Source organism: Gamsiella multidivaricata, assembly GCF_025024155.1.
Source record: "Gamsiella multidivaricata strain RSA 2152 chromosome Unknown BC939scaffold_25, whole genome shotgun sequence".
Classification (NCBI taxonomy): Eukaryota; Fungi; Mortierellomycota; class Mortierellomycetes; order Mortierellales; family Mortierellaceae; genus Gamsiella; species Gamsiella multidivaricata.
In genome coordinates, this window is record NW_026251733.1 from 204,626 (window position 1) to 219,055 (window position 14,430).

The 14,430-nt window shown below is 49.6% G+C and overlaps 4 protein-coding genes and 1 non-coding gene across 5 annotated transcripts; 4 read left to right on the forward strand and 1 right to left on the reverse strand.

The window, feature by feature from the left end:
* The first annotated feature begins 483 nt into the window (after window positions 1–483).
* BC939DRAFT_448525 (uncharacterized protein) lies at window positions 484–2,085 on the forward strand. Its single transcript, XM_051555243.1, has 3 exons — window positions 484–697; window positions 791–1,322; window positions 1,410–2,085. Exons 1-3 carry the CDS (start codon window positions 529–531, stop codon window positions 1,981–1,983), a joined length of 1,275 nt encoding a protein of 424 aa, XP_051413248.1. The 5' UTR covers window positions 484–528; the 3' UTR covers window positions 1,984–2,085.
* Window positions 2,086–3,018: 933 nt separating this feature from the next.
* On the forward strand, window positions 3,019–4,585 carry BC939DRAFT_448528 (uncharacterized protein). The gene is made up of 3 exons (XM_051555244.1): window positions 3,019–3,247; window positions 3,361–3,907; window positions 4,098–4,585. The coding sequence occupies exons 1-3, from the start codon at window positions 3,088–3,090 to the stop codon at window positions 4,492–4,494; spliced, it is 1,104 nt and encodes a 367-aa protein (XP_051413249.1). The 5' UTR covers window positions 3,019–3,087; the 3' UTR covers window positions 4,495–4,585.
* Window positions 4,586–10,817: 6,232 nt separating this feature from the next.
* BC939DRAFT_476257 (uncharacterized protein) lies at window positions 10,818–11,558 on the reverse strand (the record flags this gene model as incomplete). Its single annotated transcript, XM_051558576.1, has 1 exon — window positions 10,818–11,558. The coding sequence occupies one exon, from the start codon at window positions 11,556–11,558 to the stop codon at window positions 10,818–10,820; it is 741 nt and encodes a 246-aa protein (XP_051413250.1).
* A 1,139-nt stretch (window positions 11,559–12,697) lies between these two features.
* On the forward strand, window positions 12,698–14,158 carry BC939DRAFT_448536 (uncharacterized protein). Its single transcript, XM_051555245.1, has one exon. It carries the CDS (start codon window positions 13,073–13,075, stop codon window positions 13,748–13,750), a length of 678 nt encoding a protein of 225 aa, XP_051413251.1. The 5' UTR covers window positions 12,698–13,072; the 3' UTR covers window positions 13,751–14,158.
* A 130-nt stretch (window positions 14,159–14,288) lies between these two features.
* Window positions 14,289–14,359, forward strand: BC939DRAFT_t89. Its single transcript has one exon. It is a non-coding gene; the product is annotated as a tRNA-Gly (tRNA).
* The last annotated feature ends 71 nt before the right edge of the window (window positions 14,360–14,430 follow it).

Sequence of the window (14,430 nt, forward strand, 5' to 3'; positions counted from 1 at the left end):
TCCCTCATGATAAGATAGCAAACCTCTTGCCCTTCTTTGGAAACAAACGCGGCATTAATGAGAAGCGAAGAACTCCTTTCAAAGTCTGGTCTTGTTCTCGTTTGTTGAATCCGACAGGTGAGATGCGGCGTGTGAGATGTTTTGCGTAACGTGTGCATGCTTCTACTTCTTTAGCTTCGCCTTTGCCAAAACGTCTACTTTCGTATTGGCAACACAATAATAATCGCGCTCCCAGCCGAAAACAACAAATGTCTAGTGCTGAAATGCGCTCTTTTGTGACCAGTTGGCCGTCTATCTCGCTCTCATAAAGTCGAACACAAGCAAGGCCGAGTAATCATCCCCATCTACCTTCCGCTCCTTCATCTCTCTCACTTTTTTTTTTTTTTTAATTTCATCATCACGACTCCTTTCTCTTGCAACAAACTCGCGGACTGACTTCTTTTGCACAGTCCAAAACGTGAACCAGTCTATCAGACACGCGACAAAAAAAAAAAAAAAAAAAAATCCCGCACTTGCAAACGACTCAGCATGTCCTCTTTTACACTGGAGACCACCCTTGATACCAAGACACCTGATGTCATCGAGTTCTTGGGGCCACCTAGCGCGGCTATACAACATCAGATCTCAGGTACTCTTCGCCTACGTGTTCAAAAGGCCGTTCAATTGAAGCAGCTCTCCGTTGTGTTTCATGGAGAAGGTCAGTCGCCAAGGAATGAGCAAGCCGTCTTGACTCGCACTGGAAGAGTCAAGCGCACTAGAGCTGACATCTAGCTTTCGTTTACTTCGATAGCCCATTTCTCATACACCACATCCGTGGTTGGAGTTGCCGTGCAAAGCGATGGGGTCAATATTGCTCACATCGAAGTTCAACTCATCAAGTCAACTACTCAATATCAGCCAGGAGAATACACATTCCCTTTTCAGCTCAGTCTTCCTGGTGATTTGGTTACAACTGCTTCCTCGAGCTTGAAGTCCAGCATTCTCACGTGGACATATGAACTCATCAGCACTGCAATGCCCACAGGGTTGTTCGCCAGACGCAGAGTCGCTCACCAGCCTCTGGCACTCAAGAGAGTCAACGTGCAGCCATCAGATACATCGAGCGTACGGTATGGTGTGAAGCGGCCAGATGAATTCGAGTGCTCTATGTACGCGCCAAAGTTCATCGGCGCCCAGGAGACAAAGATCCACCTCAGTGTATATTCACACCCCTATAAGCACACTTATCGAGTCAAAGAGATTCTCGCACAAGCAATCCAGATGGAGAAGGTTTGCTTTGACTCGAGGCAACTTGAAAAGTCGATACGGAGAATCAAGGAATCGTAAGTCTTCTCTTTTCTGTCAATTGATATTTTTTTTCTCTCGTTGAGGAACAGTTTTTAACAAGACGTGTCTTGTTATGGTTGCAGTTTACCCTCTGGGATAAATCCTGACCCGATTGCGATCAAGACGGCTGGCATCACCGATGAGGATGATCGCCCTTCCTTCGTCAAGACTGACAATGCCAAGGCCCTCAGCAAGACCATCACTCTTGCGAACCCAGATCAGGAAGAGTTTTCAGCCGCGTGGGGCCGGGAGCATCCCATTGAGTTCGAATTGGATATAGACCCTGGCGAAATGGTTCCGGACGAGACACTAGACTGGATAAAGATCGCGCACGGTGTTCGCTTCACCATTGTTTTTGTGGATCCAAATGTCCGCAACCTGGTTGTGATGGCACCATTCCAGGTCAGCAATGTTCTTGAAGAGGGTTGGTCTACTCATCCTGCGCCCGAGGGCTTGACGCCTCCGGACTATGGCGTGGATGATGGCCACTCGACCCTGTTGGATTCTAACACGACTCGAATGAGCCGCCAGCAGCTGCATCGTGAGCTATATCCAGAGAGAGAGCTGATCGTGCCAGATCTGGCGGACGACTTGCCGCCGGTGTACGAGCACGAGGAAGAATCACCTGTACCGTACACTGAAAAGCAAGAGCCATAGTTCTCCACGCGATTTCTCTCTAGTCATATCTATCCTTTCTATGCCGTATACCTCCTCCTCAGAACTGTAGCATAATAAATTGAGCACGAGCTGTCTTTAAACCATGTGCCACGCGAGTAGTTTATTTCTCCGGAACTTCCTCGATCCGTACCGCGTCCGCGTTAAAGTTGTCCCTGGTAAATGAAACCTCGCATTTTAAGCACCCCATATGCTATGACGATATACATGAAGCTAGGAACAAAGTTGTTGCCAACTCAGGATGTCGCCCTCGCCTCCTGGCGGTGGAATTATTCCGCGGAGAAGATTTGTGTTTAGTTGGTGTGGGCATCAATTGCATCATAGAGGTTACTAGATCCAGCCATGGAGAGCGCCAATTTCATGCTTGCAGAGAAGGAGCGAATTCATAAAGTGAGGGGATGCGATGTCGACAGAGGCAATTCCTCCTATTTGGAAATAAAAATACCGCTCGGCAGAGAGTTGGGCTGAGTAAATTTTTCATGCATGCGCTAAACCGAGGGGCTCACACAGTACGCAAGCAGACATGTACACTCACTAAGTCATGCTGAATGACATGGTGGCAAAGCTGTTTACGACTGAAGCTGGCAGGAGAAGATCTAAAACGAGAGAGGGGGCGTATCCAGTAGAAGCCGATGATCCTGGTGTCTCTACGAGGACGGCCTTGGCTTTCGCCATGGGAATGAAAGACAGCAAAAATGTCCCCTATGAATGCTTTCATTGCTCCCCCGCGAGACCATTGCCATGTCGCCACAGAAGACGATGTTATAAACACAAGCACCAATAGCAGACTAGCTGTGCTGTTCCTAGTGGAGGATAGCTCGTGAAATGTGTCTAGCACTCTGCGACTGGATGTATTTGTCCCTCAGAAAGAGATAAGGCCAGGGCTAAGGAAAAACGGCACCGATCAACTGAGCAAACACAAAAAATGAGCTTAATCTGCCACGGTCCTATTATTCTGCGCCTCGCCATAATAAAACGGCATAAAAGGAGGAATGCTTTTCCTTCATTTTCGTTATCCACCGCTCTTCGCACTCATATCTCTCTATCCTTTTCAACCCCTCTTCGTTACAAGCACTTATTATCAACATGACATTCACATTCGACATCGAACTGGACACCGAGCAGCCCTTCGTCGTCGTCCTCGATCAGGACCCATATCGTACCCAGGTGTTGCAAGGGGCGATTGTACTTCAGATGACCGAGCCCGAAAAGTTCAAGGTTGCCACTATCGCCATTCACGGACACAGTACGTGCACTACAAAGCGAAATGAAAAGGGAGACAGAGAAGGGATGCTGTGAGTCTCTAGCGACTAATAACCATATCCTTCTTTCTTCTTTCTGTTTTTCACTGTATTACAGTCGGTGTGGCCCTGAACATCGATACCAAGCCCACTGTCGTTCATGAGCGCCTAATTGAATCTAGTGTCGACCTGGTTGCAGCCAACGACACCGAAGGCCAAGGCACGATCTCTATTAGCGGGTCTGGCACACAATATATTCCCTTCAGAATCGATGTTCCGCGATCGCACGAATTGCCTCCAACCCTTCTCAACAAACTGGACACACACTACATTGACTGGAAGTACGAGATCCATGCGACCCTTCAGCGAGATTCTATTTTCGCCTCAACCAAGACCGTCAAGCACGACTTGATCTTCCGCCGACCCATTGCTCCACTAGGCGAGACCACAGCTACTCTCACCGCCTCGACAGATATGCCAGGACAGTTCCGTAGCAAATTGACGGCGCCTTCGAGGACCGCACTGGGTGAGGATAAGTTGGCTGTCACGGTCGAGATGAAGGCCCGCCATAAATCGTACATGGTCAAGGAGATTGATTGTGCAGTCGTCCAGACGGAGGACATCAGCTATTACACTCGACGGGGCCATCCCAAAGTTGAGAATGCGTAAGTGAATTATACGAAACTGCTCTTCTTAACGGCTAAGAACAACAAAGTGGAGCTTTGCTACAGAAGTAGGGCTGGTTTATACAAGCTCAATGCTCCCTCTGACCCTTTGTGCCTAATTTGGACGTCCTTTGAGTATGTACTACAATGCTCACAAACAAACTTCTGTTCTTCGATGATATTATTCTAGCCATGTCCCCGGCGTTCCATGCAAGGTCAGCGCCTCTAGACTCGTCTCTGCCTTCAAGAAGATCCCTAACGATGATAACGACCTCGATTTCGGTCGACACAAGCCCATCGTTATCGACCTTCGCCTCGACAATAACCAATTGATCCCTACTGAGCGTGGCTTCGACTGGCTCGAAATTTCACATGTGCTTCGATACACAGTTCATTTTATGGACGTAAATCTGCAGCCCATTGTCACAGAGTTGCCGCTCTTTGTCGGTCATGAAGGCGATATTCCTGTGGAGGAAGTGGTAGAAGTGAAGGGGACAGGAAGCGAACGCAAACACGGTGTGGCCAGATTGATGGAATCCCTAAAAACTGGTGGAACGGACAACAACACGACTCTCATGGCAGCATAAAGAAGAGCCCCCGAGCCCATTTGTTATTTCTCATTTCATCTCCTGTACATATATCCAATCCAATCACCAATAAAGAAAAAGCTTTAGCCAAAATACTTCTGCAGCCCAAAAGACACTCAAACAGCTAAGGATTTGAGGAGAACTCAATGCTGTTTAGCAAGCTCTTTTTTTTTATGAACCACGAATCCAGAGCCGGATTATCAAAATATGAGTAGATGCTACCCCTACAGCGACGAATGTGCATATATAGAATACAAAACGCATATAAAGATTTTTTTTTTTTTTTTTTTTTTTTATAACAACTTGTCTCTCGAGTCAATTGACTCTGCGAATCTATCAGACTAACTAGCAAAGATCTACTATCGCTGTCCTCACCACCAAAGCGGAACCGATCCACAGTCGCCAAAAGACAGGTCACATTCCCCGGGCCTGCCCCTTGGGCCTGCGCAACAATTGCCACACCTCATCAGTGTGTTAAAAGCTGAAAACACCTTGTTACAAGAAGGGTATCTTCCCCATCCCCTCCATGGTTGTCAACCGCCTCCTCCCTTGCAGGCAATTCAGCAGCGTCCGATCCGCTGCGTCTGGGTCAAGCAGGAGGCCAGGGCAGCTCCCGTTTACATAGTCAGCGAGTAATGCACCACACGGACATTGGTCATCGTCGCTAATGTATCCATACCCATCACTCCAGTCCCCTCTCGGTCCCTTGTATGGAGTTCGTTTCATCTTGGCTGTGATCCCCAATTCTCGCTCTCGAGCAATGGTGGCCTTGGTTTTTTTTTTTTTTTTTTTTTTTTTTTTCCAATGGACAATCTTTGCCAGGGGTTTATTGGTTATTTTATGGGGGTTACTATTTCTCGCTGGTCAGGATGTTCCTGTTTGTCCCGAACAATGGTAGAAGGCGCCATATAAATCCCCTCGGTCGTCCTGTTCCTGCTAACTTGATATCTTGATCCTTTGGACTGGCTCTCTCCTGTGTGACTTGATTCGGCAAATATTCAACTTATGTTTCGATCCGGCATATATGTACGGCTTCCTTACGATGTTACTGCGGCCCTCGAGTGATTTCTGAAGTAAATTCTTTAGTGTCCTCTCTCAATAGTCCCCCCCGTAACCTTAGTGCTGGAGAACGGCTCTGGCAAATCCGAGTGACAGTTCTGAAAAATCTCCTCGTAGCCCACGGTGGCGTGCGAACCTGAGCAGAATAGAACATTCTCTCAGGAGGGAGCCAATCCCCTGCTGCCCGCAATCCGAAAGGTAATTTATACACGGCCCCCCGTGCCGAAAAACAACCGCACCAAGCTGGATCCGAAACTAGGATCCACAGCACTGTTCTCTGGAAGCTTCGCGTGATACTACTGTACCACACAGGCTCGCCCGCCTGAAGAGCAATGGTGGCCTTTTTTTTTTTTTTTTTTTTTTTTTTTTTTTTTTTTTTGATAACTAGAACCCACGAGGATATGTGAGATTTATTAATGAGGGACTCTAGACTAGGGAACCCTATTGCTAGAGGCATAGTAAAGGGTGCTCAATATTCTAATAAACGGCTTTTGCCGCACCGCTGCTGGTCACTCGCAGCTCCAATCCCCTTCACAATCCCAGTCAGCATGAGTGGTAACTCGACCCCGCCTGGGGTCGGTGACTGAGCCCTGCTCCCTACTTGGCCTGTTGTGCGCGAAGGTCATCCTTTAGCCGCGTTCCTCAATCATCAAAATTTACAGTTGCCGGTGCGTTCCATTACGTTTAGCTCCACTTGCTGCATGCAGCTTTGCAGCACTCGCTTGTCCGCTCGTTCCTCGATCTCTTTCACATCCAATGCACGTCGTTGTCTCCTGGAGGATCCAACAAAACCACTACCACTACGTCTGTGCTCTCCAACACAGTTGCGTCCCCGGGCGCGTTTGCTCATGGTAGTGATCCCATTTTCTCTTTCCCAGTCGACGGTGACTTTGCATCTTTTGTTCCAGATTTCTGTCCGTCCGAATTCCTCGATGGCCTTAACGAATCGGCCGACCATGTACCTCGCGATCGAGGTGGTCGTCTTGAATAGGCTCTCCCAGTCCTTGGTGAGAGCCGCTGGTGTCAGTCCGTGGTACAAATCTTGAGCCGTCCAGGTCCCTTGATCGTTGTCCCTTGTCTCGTCCTCCACACGGCCGAGTGTGTTGCTTGCTTGCCGGATCGCCGAAGCTCCCTTGATCTTGTTCTTGAGTGCTGTCCAAATGGCCTTGTCTGTCACCTGTGTGAAGCTTGGTCCCTGTCCTCTCGCGGCTTGTCCTCGCTCCTTGGCTTGCTTTTGCTTCGTCTCCCAAAGCTTACGCTCTTTATTCCATGCTCTACGTCCATCCGTGTTGACCTTCTCGATTGCTTCCTGCCAACCGTCCAGCTGCTGCTGCATCGTCATTTCGCAGCGCCATAGATGCTGCGTGTCCTCTTTGTCCACCTCACAAAGTCTGCAGGTGTCTGTGCTATACAAATCCGGCCGCCACTGCTTCATGTACGCCAGTGTCGGCAACATTCCGTGCAGCTTCTTGATCCTGTGCGCACGACGCTGACAATCGTTAGGACTAGTGAATAATCCCTTCGGTGTGTTGCCGTTGTGAATGATGTGCAGTGTTGCTTTCCAGTCCACCAGGTTCCAATCCTTAATGTTTTCCTTAGTCCTGTTCTGCTCTGTCCATAACGCGTTCATCCTTACCGTTGATTGGCGTTTAAGTACCTGCCTCAGATCACCCTCAACGACCGCGCCTTTGAACATGGCGTGGCACTGGATGTCATTGTGTTCCTTTTCATTGATGGCCCAAAGGTCACTGAAGTGCGCCTCTTTTGCTGCCTTGTCCGCTGCCTCGTTGCCCTTATGGCCTGCGTGCCCTTTGATCCACTCCACCTTGATCTTCCCTCCTTGATGTACATATGCGTTGTGCACTGCCGACCGCCAGATCGCGTAAGTCGACCGCAGCCTTTGGCGTTCCGTGCTTCCTTGTCTCCCACTCACCAAGGCTTTAAATTGCGTTACCACAGCCGAGTTGTCAATGTAGATGGTTGTTGGCGTGTTCCTTGGACTGGCCAGGATTGCTGCAAAAAGCCCTGCAAGCTCCGCTTTAGTCGATGAAGCAAATCCTGCGATCCTGCCCGTTACCACTGTGTGCATGGCGTCTTGATTTTCCTGCGCTACCACGCCGAATGCCATTCGGACACCCTGTGGCATATAGCCCATTTTACACGCTGTATCTGTGTTCGATAGCTAGACTGAGTCCAGATATTAACTTAAGCCACTGAGCAATAAGTAATTGCTCAGTCGCTGTAATTAAAGATCCCTCTCTTGTTCTCATTGACTCTCTGGACAGTTATATTTCTCACACCCTGCTTTCCTGCTTCTTCCATTGAACCGTCCGAAAACATTACAACTTTGTCCAGTCCTTGCAGTCGGGTACGCTGTTGCTGGATGTGGCGCAACACTGCTGCTGGAATACTGACCCCGAATGTGTCTCCTATCGGACGTTGCGTATCGTCTGGCAGTGCTCTATAGCGTAACGTTGGCATTGCATCCATCTGCTCCCGCGCCAGAGTACGGAGCCTTGCTCGAAGTGTCCCATTGTCCAATCCTGGATCTCTGCCGCGCAGTTTGGTCCTGAGTCTCGCATTTTTGCTTGCTTCCCTCTTCCTCATGCGCCGCTGTATTCGCCGCCTGTCAGCACGTCGCCTGTCAGCCTCACGTTTAAGCCGCTGCCGGTTTGAGTTGTGATCCCGTGTCTGTTGCCTCGTGTTCCTGATACTCTCCTCCTATCTTCTCCTAACCTGTGCCTGCATCCTTCGTACTGCTTCCGTTTTTCTCCTGTGCACTTTCGTAGCTGTTTCGTTGTGTTTCCGCCATATCCTGCTGTTCTCGTTGGCCTCCCACTCTTTTTCTTCCCGATACTCGTTGCGTTCGAATGCGACTCCCATTGCTTCCTCCGCTTCGGCGCGTCGTGTTGGGTGAATCTCTTGGCTCTGCTGTAGTCCTGCTTGTACATAATCTTCCTTCCTTCGCTCCCTGTCTGCTGGTTCCTCTGCTGGTCTCTGTCTCGGCATTTCCTGCGCTACGTTCACCTCCCTATACTCAGCCATCTCCATCGCCTCGAGTTCGGCTGTCACTGCAGCGACTGCAGTCTCCTCATCCTCCGTTGCTCCTTCGACCTCAGTGGTGTAGCTGTCGTAGGCTTCCTGTACTTCCTGACCGTCCCCAAATTGCTGAAGGAACTCCAATTTCTCGACGCACCAGTCCTCAATAAAATCAGTTGCGTAGTTTGCCTGGCTAAAGAGGTCCTGCATTGTATTGAACCAGACAGGGGACAATTTCGGATCCTTTCTGCCTATCCTAATTTCCCTCCATGCCTTCAGTGACCCGTCTCTTGTAAGGAGTTGATCTACAAAATAAACCATCCTTTTTGCTAACTCTGTGCGCATGCTGTCGTCAATCTCCTCTCCGAAACACTCGTCAATGGTGGTGGCGTTGTTCTGCAGCCCAAAGTCTCCTGCCAGTTGTAGAGCAAACACGATATTTCTGTCTGCCATGAGCTTGCATACTCCTGAAGCGAAGTTGTGTTTGAATTGTTGTACACTGCTGGGGTCCGCTGTAGGTAGGAGAGCCATCCTCTGCTGCTGTTGTAACGCAATGATCCGAGCTCTGCAGATTTTTCCCATGAGTCCCTTGTCGTTCAGACGTAGTTGGAGTGTTGATATCTGTTCCTCAGCCTGTGCGTCTTCTAGATTTTTTACCCCGTAGAATCGATGGTGGTGCATGATGCTATTGGGCGTGGTAGACGGCATCCGAGCCTTCCGTTTACACAGCTTCATGTATTTGCCTGTCATCTTGCGCGTAAATGTGCGTGGCATAATTTGCGCCGAAATCCTGTATAGCACTTTGGGGATGAGGACATTGTTGACAATGTACGTCGTCTGCTTGTCCGTCACTGCTTTCGGCGTGAGAATGTTGCAGATCATGTTGACCTCTCTCTCTACAATCCGTTCCGTAGTTGTCACTGCTCCACTCGCCGTGACCCAGACTCCTAAAATCCGCACTGCCTCATTTTTGTCAACCGGTGTGATCGCCTCCGCTGGTGTTCCAAACATGAGGCGGTTGTCGCAGTCCTTTTTGTGGTTCAGTGCCACAACCTGTGTCTTCTTGGTGTTGATTTCGACCCCATTCAAAACAAAGAAAGATGTTGCCACGTCCAGTATCTCTTGCATGTTGTCTCGTGAGTTGGAAATCCATGTTGTGTCGTCCACGAAAGCCAACCCCGCGACCTGTGGTGTGTCTTTGGGTCCGTGGATGGTGTATCCTGTTGTATGCTCCATGACCTCGCACAGCAGTGGGTCGTACGCCACGCGCCACAAAAGTGGACACTCCACTCCGCCCTGGTCCAGTCCGTATTCCGGGTGGTATTCGTCTGTGAGTCCGTATTCTGTGATAACTTGATTAGTTTTGGTGATAGCAATATTTTCACACATCTCGATGAACGCTTCCGGGACACGCAGTCGCCTCAGGCCTCTGGATAGCATGCTGTCAGGTGTACAGTTGACCGAGTCAAAACATCTTTTCATATCCTGGAACACGATCCACTGCTCCTTCTTAAATTCTCGTGCGTCCTCCATTGCTGCCTGGAGGATGTGGATTGGGTCTTTGGTCGTTGTTCCTTTGAGTACCGAGAAGTTTGGTCCACGCAAAATCTCGTGCCTTCGCATGATCTCGCTTAACCTGTTTGTCAACACCGCGAATATGATTTTCCTTGCGTGTTCAAGCAATGCGATTGGTCGGACTTCCGCCATACTTCCTGACCATTCCGCTGCCTTAGGGATACAGTACAATAATCCTGTCCTCCAATCCTTTGGGATATTTTTCTGCACAATGGATGCTCCCACGATTTGATATAAAATGCTGTGCCCTAGCTCACCCTGATGTTGAAAGAGGTCGTTTGTGACTCCCGAGACTCCTGGAGCTTTGTACTTTGGTGAATTTTGAATCACTGCCTGAAATTCTGATTGCGTTGGTGGGTCCATGAGTCCATTGTACCACTCTTCTTTGATTTTGTCCGATGGTGTGTACTGTCGCTCCCATCGCGAGCCTGGCTCTAGCGGTTTGGCTGGTCGCGGTCCATGCCATTTCTCAAACCACTCCCGGACATATTTTTTGATCTGTCCTGGTTGAAGAATATTAGATGTAGATCCGTCTTCCTCCACTTGAATCCTATCCAGAACTATCCGTCCTCTTCCACGGCCCAACACCTTGTCAATCATCCTCCCTGTTGCCGTAACCATCTGCTCGCATCTCTTCTCAATCCATTCCGTCATTTTCCTGCATTCGCCACCTTCCTCTCCACCTGCAGCCCTCTCAGCGCCCTTCTCCACCTATTCCTGACACTGGTGACCCATTCCTCCCAGATTTCCTCCGCGTCATGCCATCCTAGTACCGCTTCGAGATCCTCCATTGGCGTTTTCATTTTGTCTCGCCACCACGCTGCGTGTTGATTAAACTTGACGTGTTCTTCCATGAGTCGCGCCCGCGCGTCGTCCTCCAAATCAATTTGTCGTCTCTCCGTAATCGATTTTGCCAGCTGTTTGATCCGACCGAGATCGCGGACCAAATGTAACGCGGAAAGATCCGATTCTGGCTTCATTCCTGACCTGCCCACAATCTTTCCTGGCAGAGTATCCTTTGCGCACTGAAGCATGTTCTTGGAGTACCACCGCCACGCCCTTTCCACGTCTACTTTGTGAAGATCTTCCAGCGTGTTCGTGTCATTGTCCTCGGTTGGCTCCTTGAGTCCTAACTCTCTCATTTTTTCCTTGTCGCTGAGAAGGTCGTCCAATGCTTCCTTGAATGCAGTCCACTCTAACTTGCCTGTGTCACGGAAGCTGAATCGGAATCCCTTTGGTTTCTTGTACTTGATCGGGCTGGATGGTGCCTCCGTGAGCCCGTGGAGTGTCAGTTTTGCCGCAACCATCTTGTGGTCCGAAGATATACCGTCAATTGAGCTGTGCTTGACCTCGAGCAACCTGTCCACCAACAGGCTGTCGAGGAAAATCATGTCAATTCTGCTAACCCCTTGGCATGTAAAATCTTGCTTGACTGGGTACATTATGCGGAATGCGTCTTGGAGCGGCTCAACCTCCAGCCACTTGAGTAAGTCGGTCTCCGGTGTGGCCCTGTTCCTGGCTGTCGAGCTCCTGTCTATCCTTGGGTTACATACTCCATTGAAATCCCCCAATAAAATCACTTCTCGATGTTCTGCTTTCGCTTCTCGGTATTCTTTTTTCACCCATTTTGAAATCGCTTCGATCTCTCGTCTTTTTAATGCATCGTTATGCGTCTCGCTCGGCACGTATACGTTCATCACCCTGACTTTCAGCCGCCCTTTGAAGTTGAAGTCCCGCGCCTGACCGCGACTCCCACATGTTGAAATTCTACCCGCATGCTGCCACTACCAGTTGGACATCAAAAGTCCAACCCCAGTGCCTCGTGTTTTTCCTTCTTCTCCACTGACCCACCACGAATTGAAATATTCCTGGTCAATGTTTTTTGCCATGGTTCTCCCGCCATGGTTCATGTTCGTCTCCTGCAATGCAATAATATCATACTCCTCATCGTGCCCCCAATGGTATAACGCCTCTACCTTTCCTGCTGTCAACAGCCCTTGTGTATTGAACGACCCTATCCTGAAATTGTCCGTATTTTTCATCTCCTGCGTCGATTCATTCTCGTTTTGTTGGGTCGTATTATTCATTTTTGGATGATGTTTTTGATGTCTGTCCATTTGTTACGGGGTTGGTGGGTAGCTGGGTGTTCAGTCGTGCCAGCTTAGGCGTACTCAATAATGTCATCAATGATGCCAGTGTCTCATTCGCAGGGGGGATGTCCTGAGTCTTGGTAGAGGGATCTCTCTTTGACTTCATGGCGTTGCGACTGACATCTGCGCTCAGACCAGCAGCCAGCAGCTGCTCCTTTGGGATAGTGATCCCCATCTGCTGAGAGAACATCTGGATCATGATAGACATTAGGAGCTGATTTGTCTGAGCTACCTGTTGCTGTTCCTGTTGCATACGGACAATTGTCTCCTGGAGTTGCGTGACCTTCTTTTCCAATGCGTTATTCTGCTTGATGGTGCTGGTGTTGTTTACGGTGCTATTGCCGCCTTGCTGCTGCTGCTGCTGCGCTGGTTGCTGCTGTGGCTGTTGCTGTTGCTGCTGCTGTCCTTGGTGTTCGTTGCCTTGCACATTGTCTGCTCCACTGCCTTTCGTGATCTGTGCAAACGATTTCTGTGTCGTGACCCTCATTGGGCCTCCTTTCTGGTATTCCTTGACTGCCCTGATGTGCGCCTTTGTTCTCTGATGTTCCTGGAAGATGCTACACTCGCGCTGGATGTGGCCAAGTTTACCGCACTCTCTGCACCTCTTTTCTTCTCTGTCTCCCCACACCGTATCGTAATTTCCGAGGCGCAAAGGCACCGCCATATTTTTCTCCATGTCTTCTGCGGACGTAAAATAAACAAATGCCTCTCTTTGATTTCTCGATTGTCTTCCATCCCTACTGAAAATCTTTGGGATGATGATAAACTCTGCCTTTTTTTCACCCAAGAGGGACTTCAAGTCCAAAACCGTGGTTCCCACTGGGAGATGGGAGAGCTTTGCCACAAAACCAAGCTCCCACTTGATCTTTTCTGTCCCAACCGTGCTTACACGAGCGAGATCTCGCCCAATAAAGATCCACTTTATTCCCGTCTGTAGGAAATTCCTAACGACCTGCACGTCTTCAAAAATCACTCTAGCGGTGATCTTGATTCCATTCTTGCATGGGCGGGTGATGATCTTCTCCACTACGCCATATCGCGCCATTGCAGATTTAATCCTGAAATCGTCTGTGAGTGGGTGCAATCCGTACACCTCAATGGTCCTCTCCTGCTCTGCCTCGCGTCTCGTGTTGTCCATGCGCGTGAACATCGAGTACTTCTCCGTTGTTCCATCCTCGAGAGTGATCCTGTCTTCGAATCGGAGGAGCATATCCAGCTCGCTCTGGGTTTCGACTGCGATGCGGAAGGCTGCCTCGCCTGTGGGCAACTTGATGCGGGACGGGCCTTCTGTGCAGTGGACAGAAGCACGCAGGAGGATATCCTGCAGTTCGGATTTCTTTTCCGCGGCGGTGTTGCCGTGGATGCTATCCAGGTGGATCGATGCCGCGAAAAATCGGTCTCGGGCACGTTGGACTTCGATCCACTCCTCCTGAGCCTCTTGCTCCATGGATTCGTCCTCCATGGCTACCGCCTCGGCGACATCTTCGTGCTGTTTAGCGTTCATGGCTTTAAGCCCCATCTTGGAGCTGTAGATAATGGGGACGGTCGGTGGCAGTGCAGTTCCTGAAGGACCTCCAGGATTGGGCAGTGCAGCTGAGGTGGTGGCCTCAGCGGCGCGAACAGGTTGGCTAGGTTCCAAAATGCCTCCTGTGGGTTTCAATTTTTTGGCATTCGCCATTCCGCCATCATCAGGCCGATCGTGTTGCGGATTTCTCGAGTTTCCGCTTTGCATCCTTAGAAGGGTCGTTGGCACTCTTGTGCGCTAACAGGGGATGTGGAAGGGGGGTAGATAGAGAGGGGTGTGTAAAATGTAGCGTCCGACTTGGTAGAACGGAAAGAGTTTCCGCGGATCCTATCACGCTCTTGACAGGGACGAGCCTGGAGGCCTTAAGAAGCCCTTTGTGTGTTATCACGTGATTTAAGACTTATAGTATAAATTAATCTAAAACCTTTACCGCTGGAAAGCAATAAGAAAGTGTAGTATATGGGTATCATTCCGGCCTTCCAAGCCTGAGAACCGGGTTCGAGTCCCGGCACTTTCATATCTTTTGCTTTTTCTTTTTTTCTTCTTTTATGATTCTGTTTCGGGCTTTCATGTGAAGATCGGGCTTAT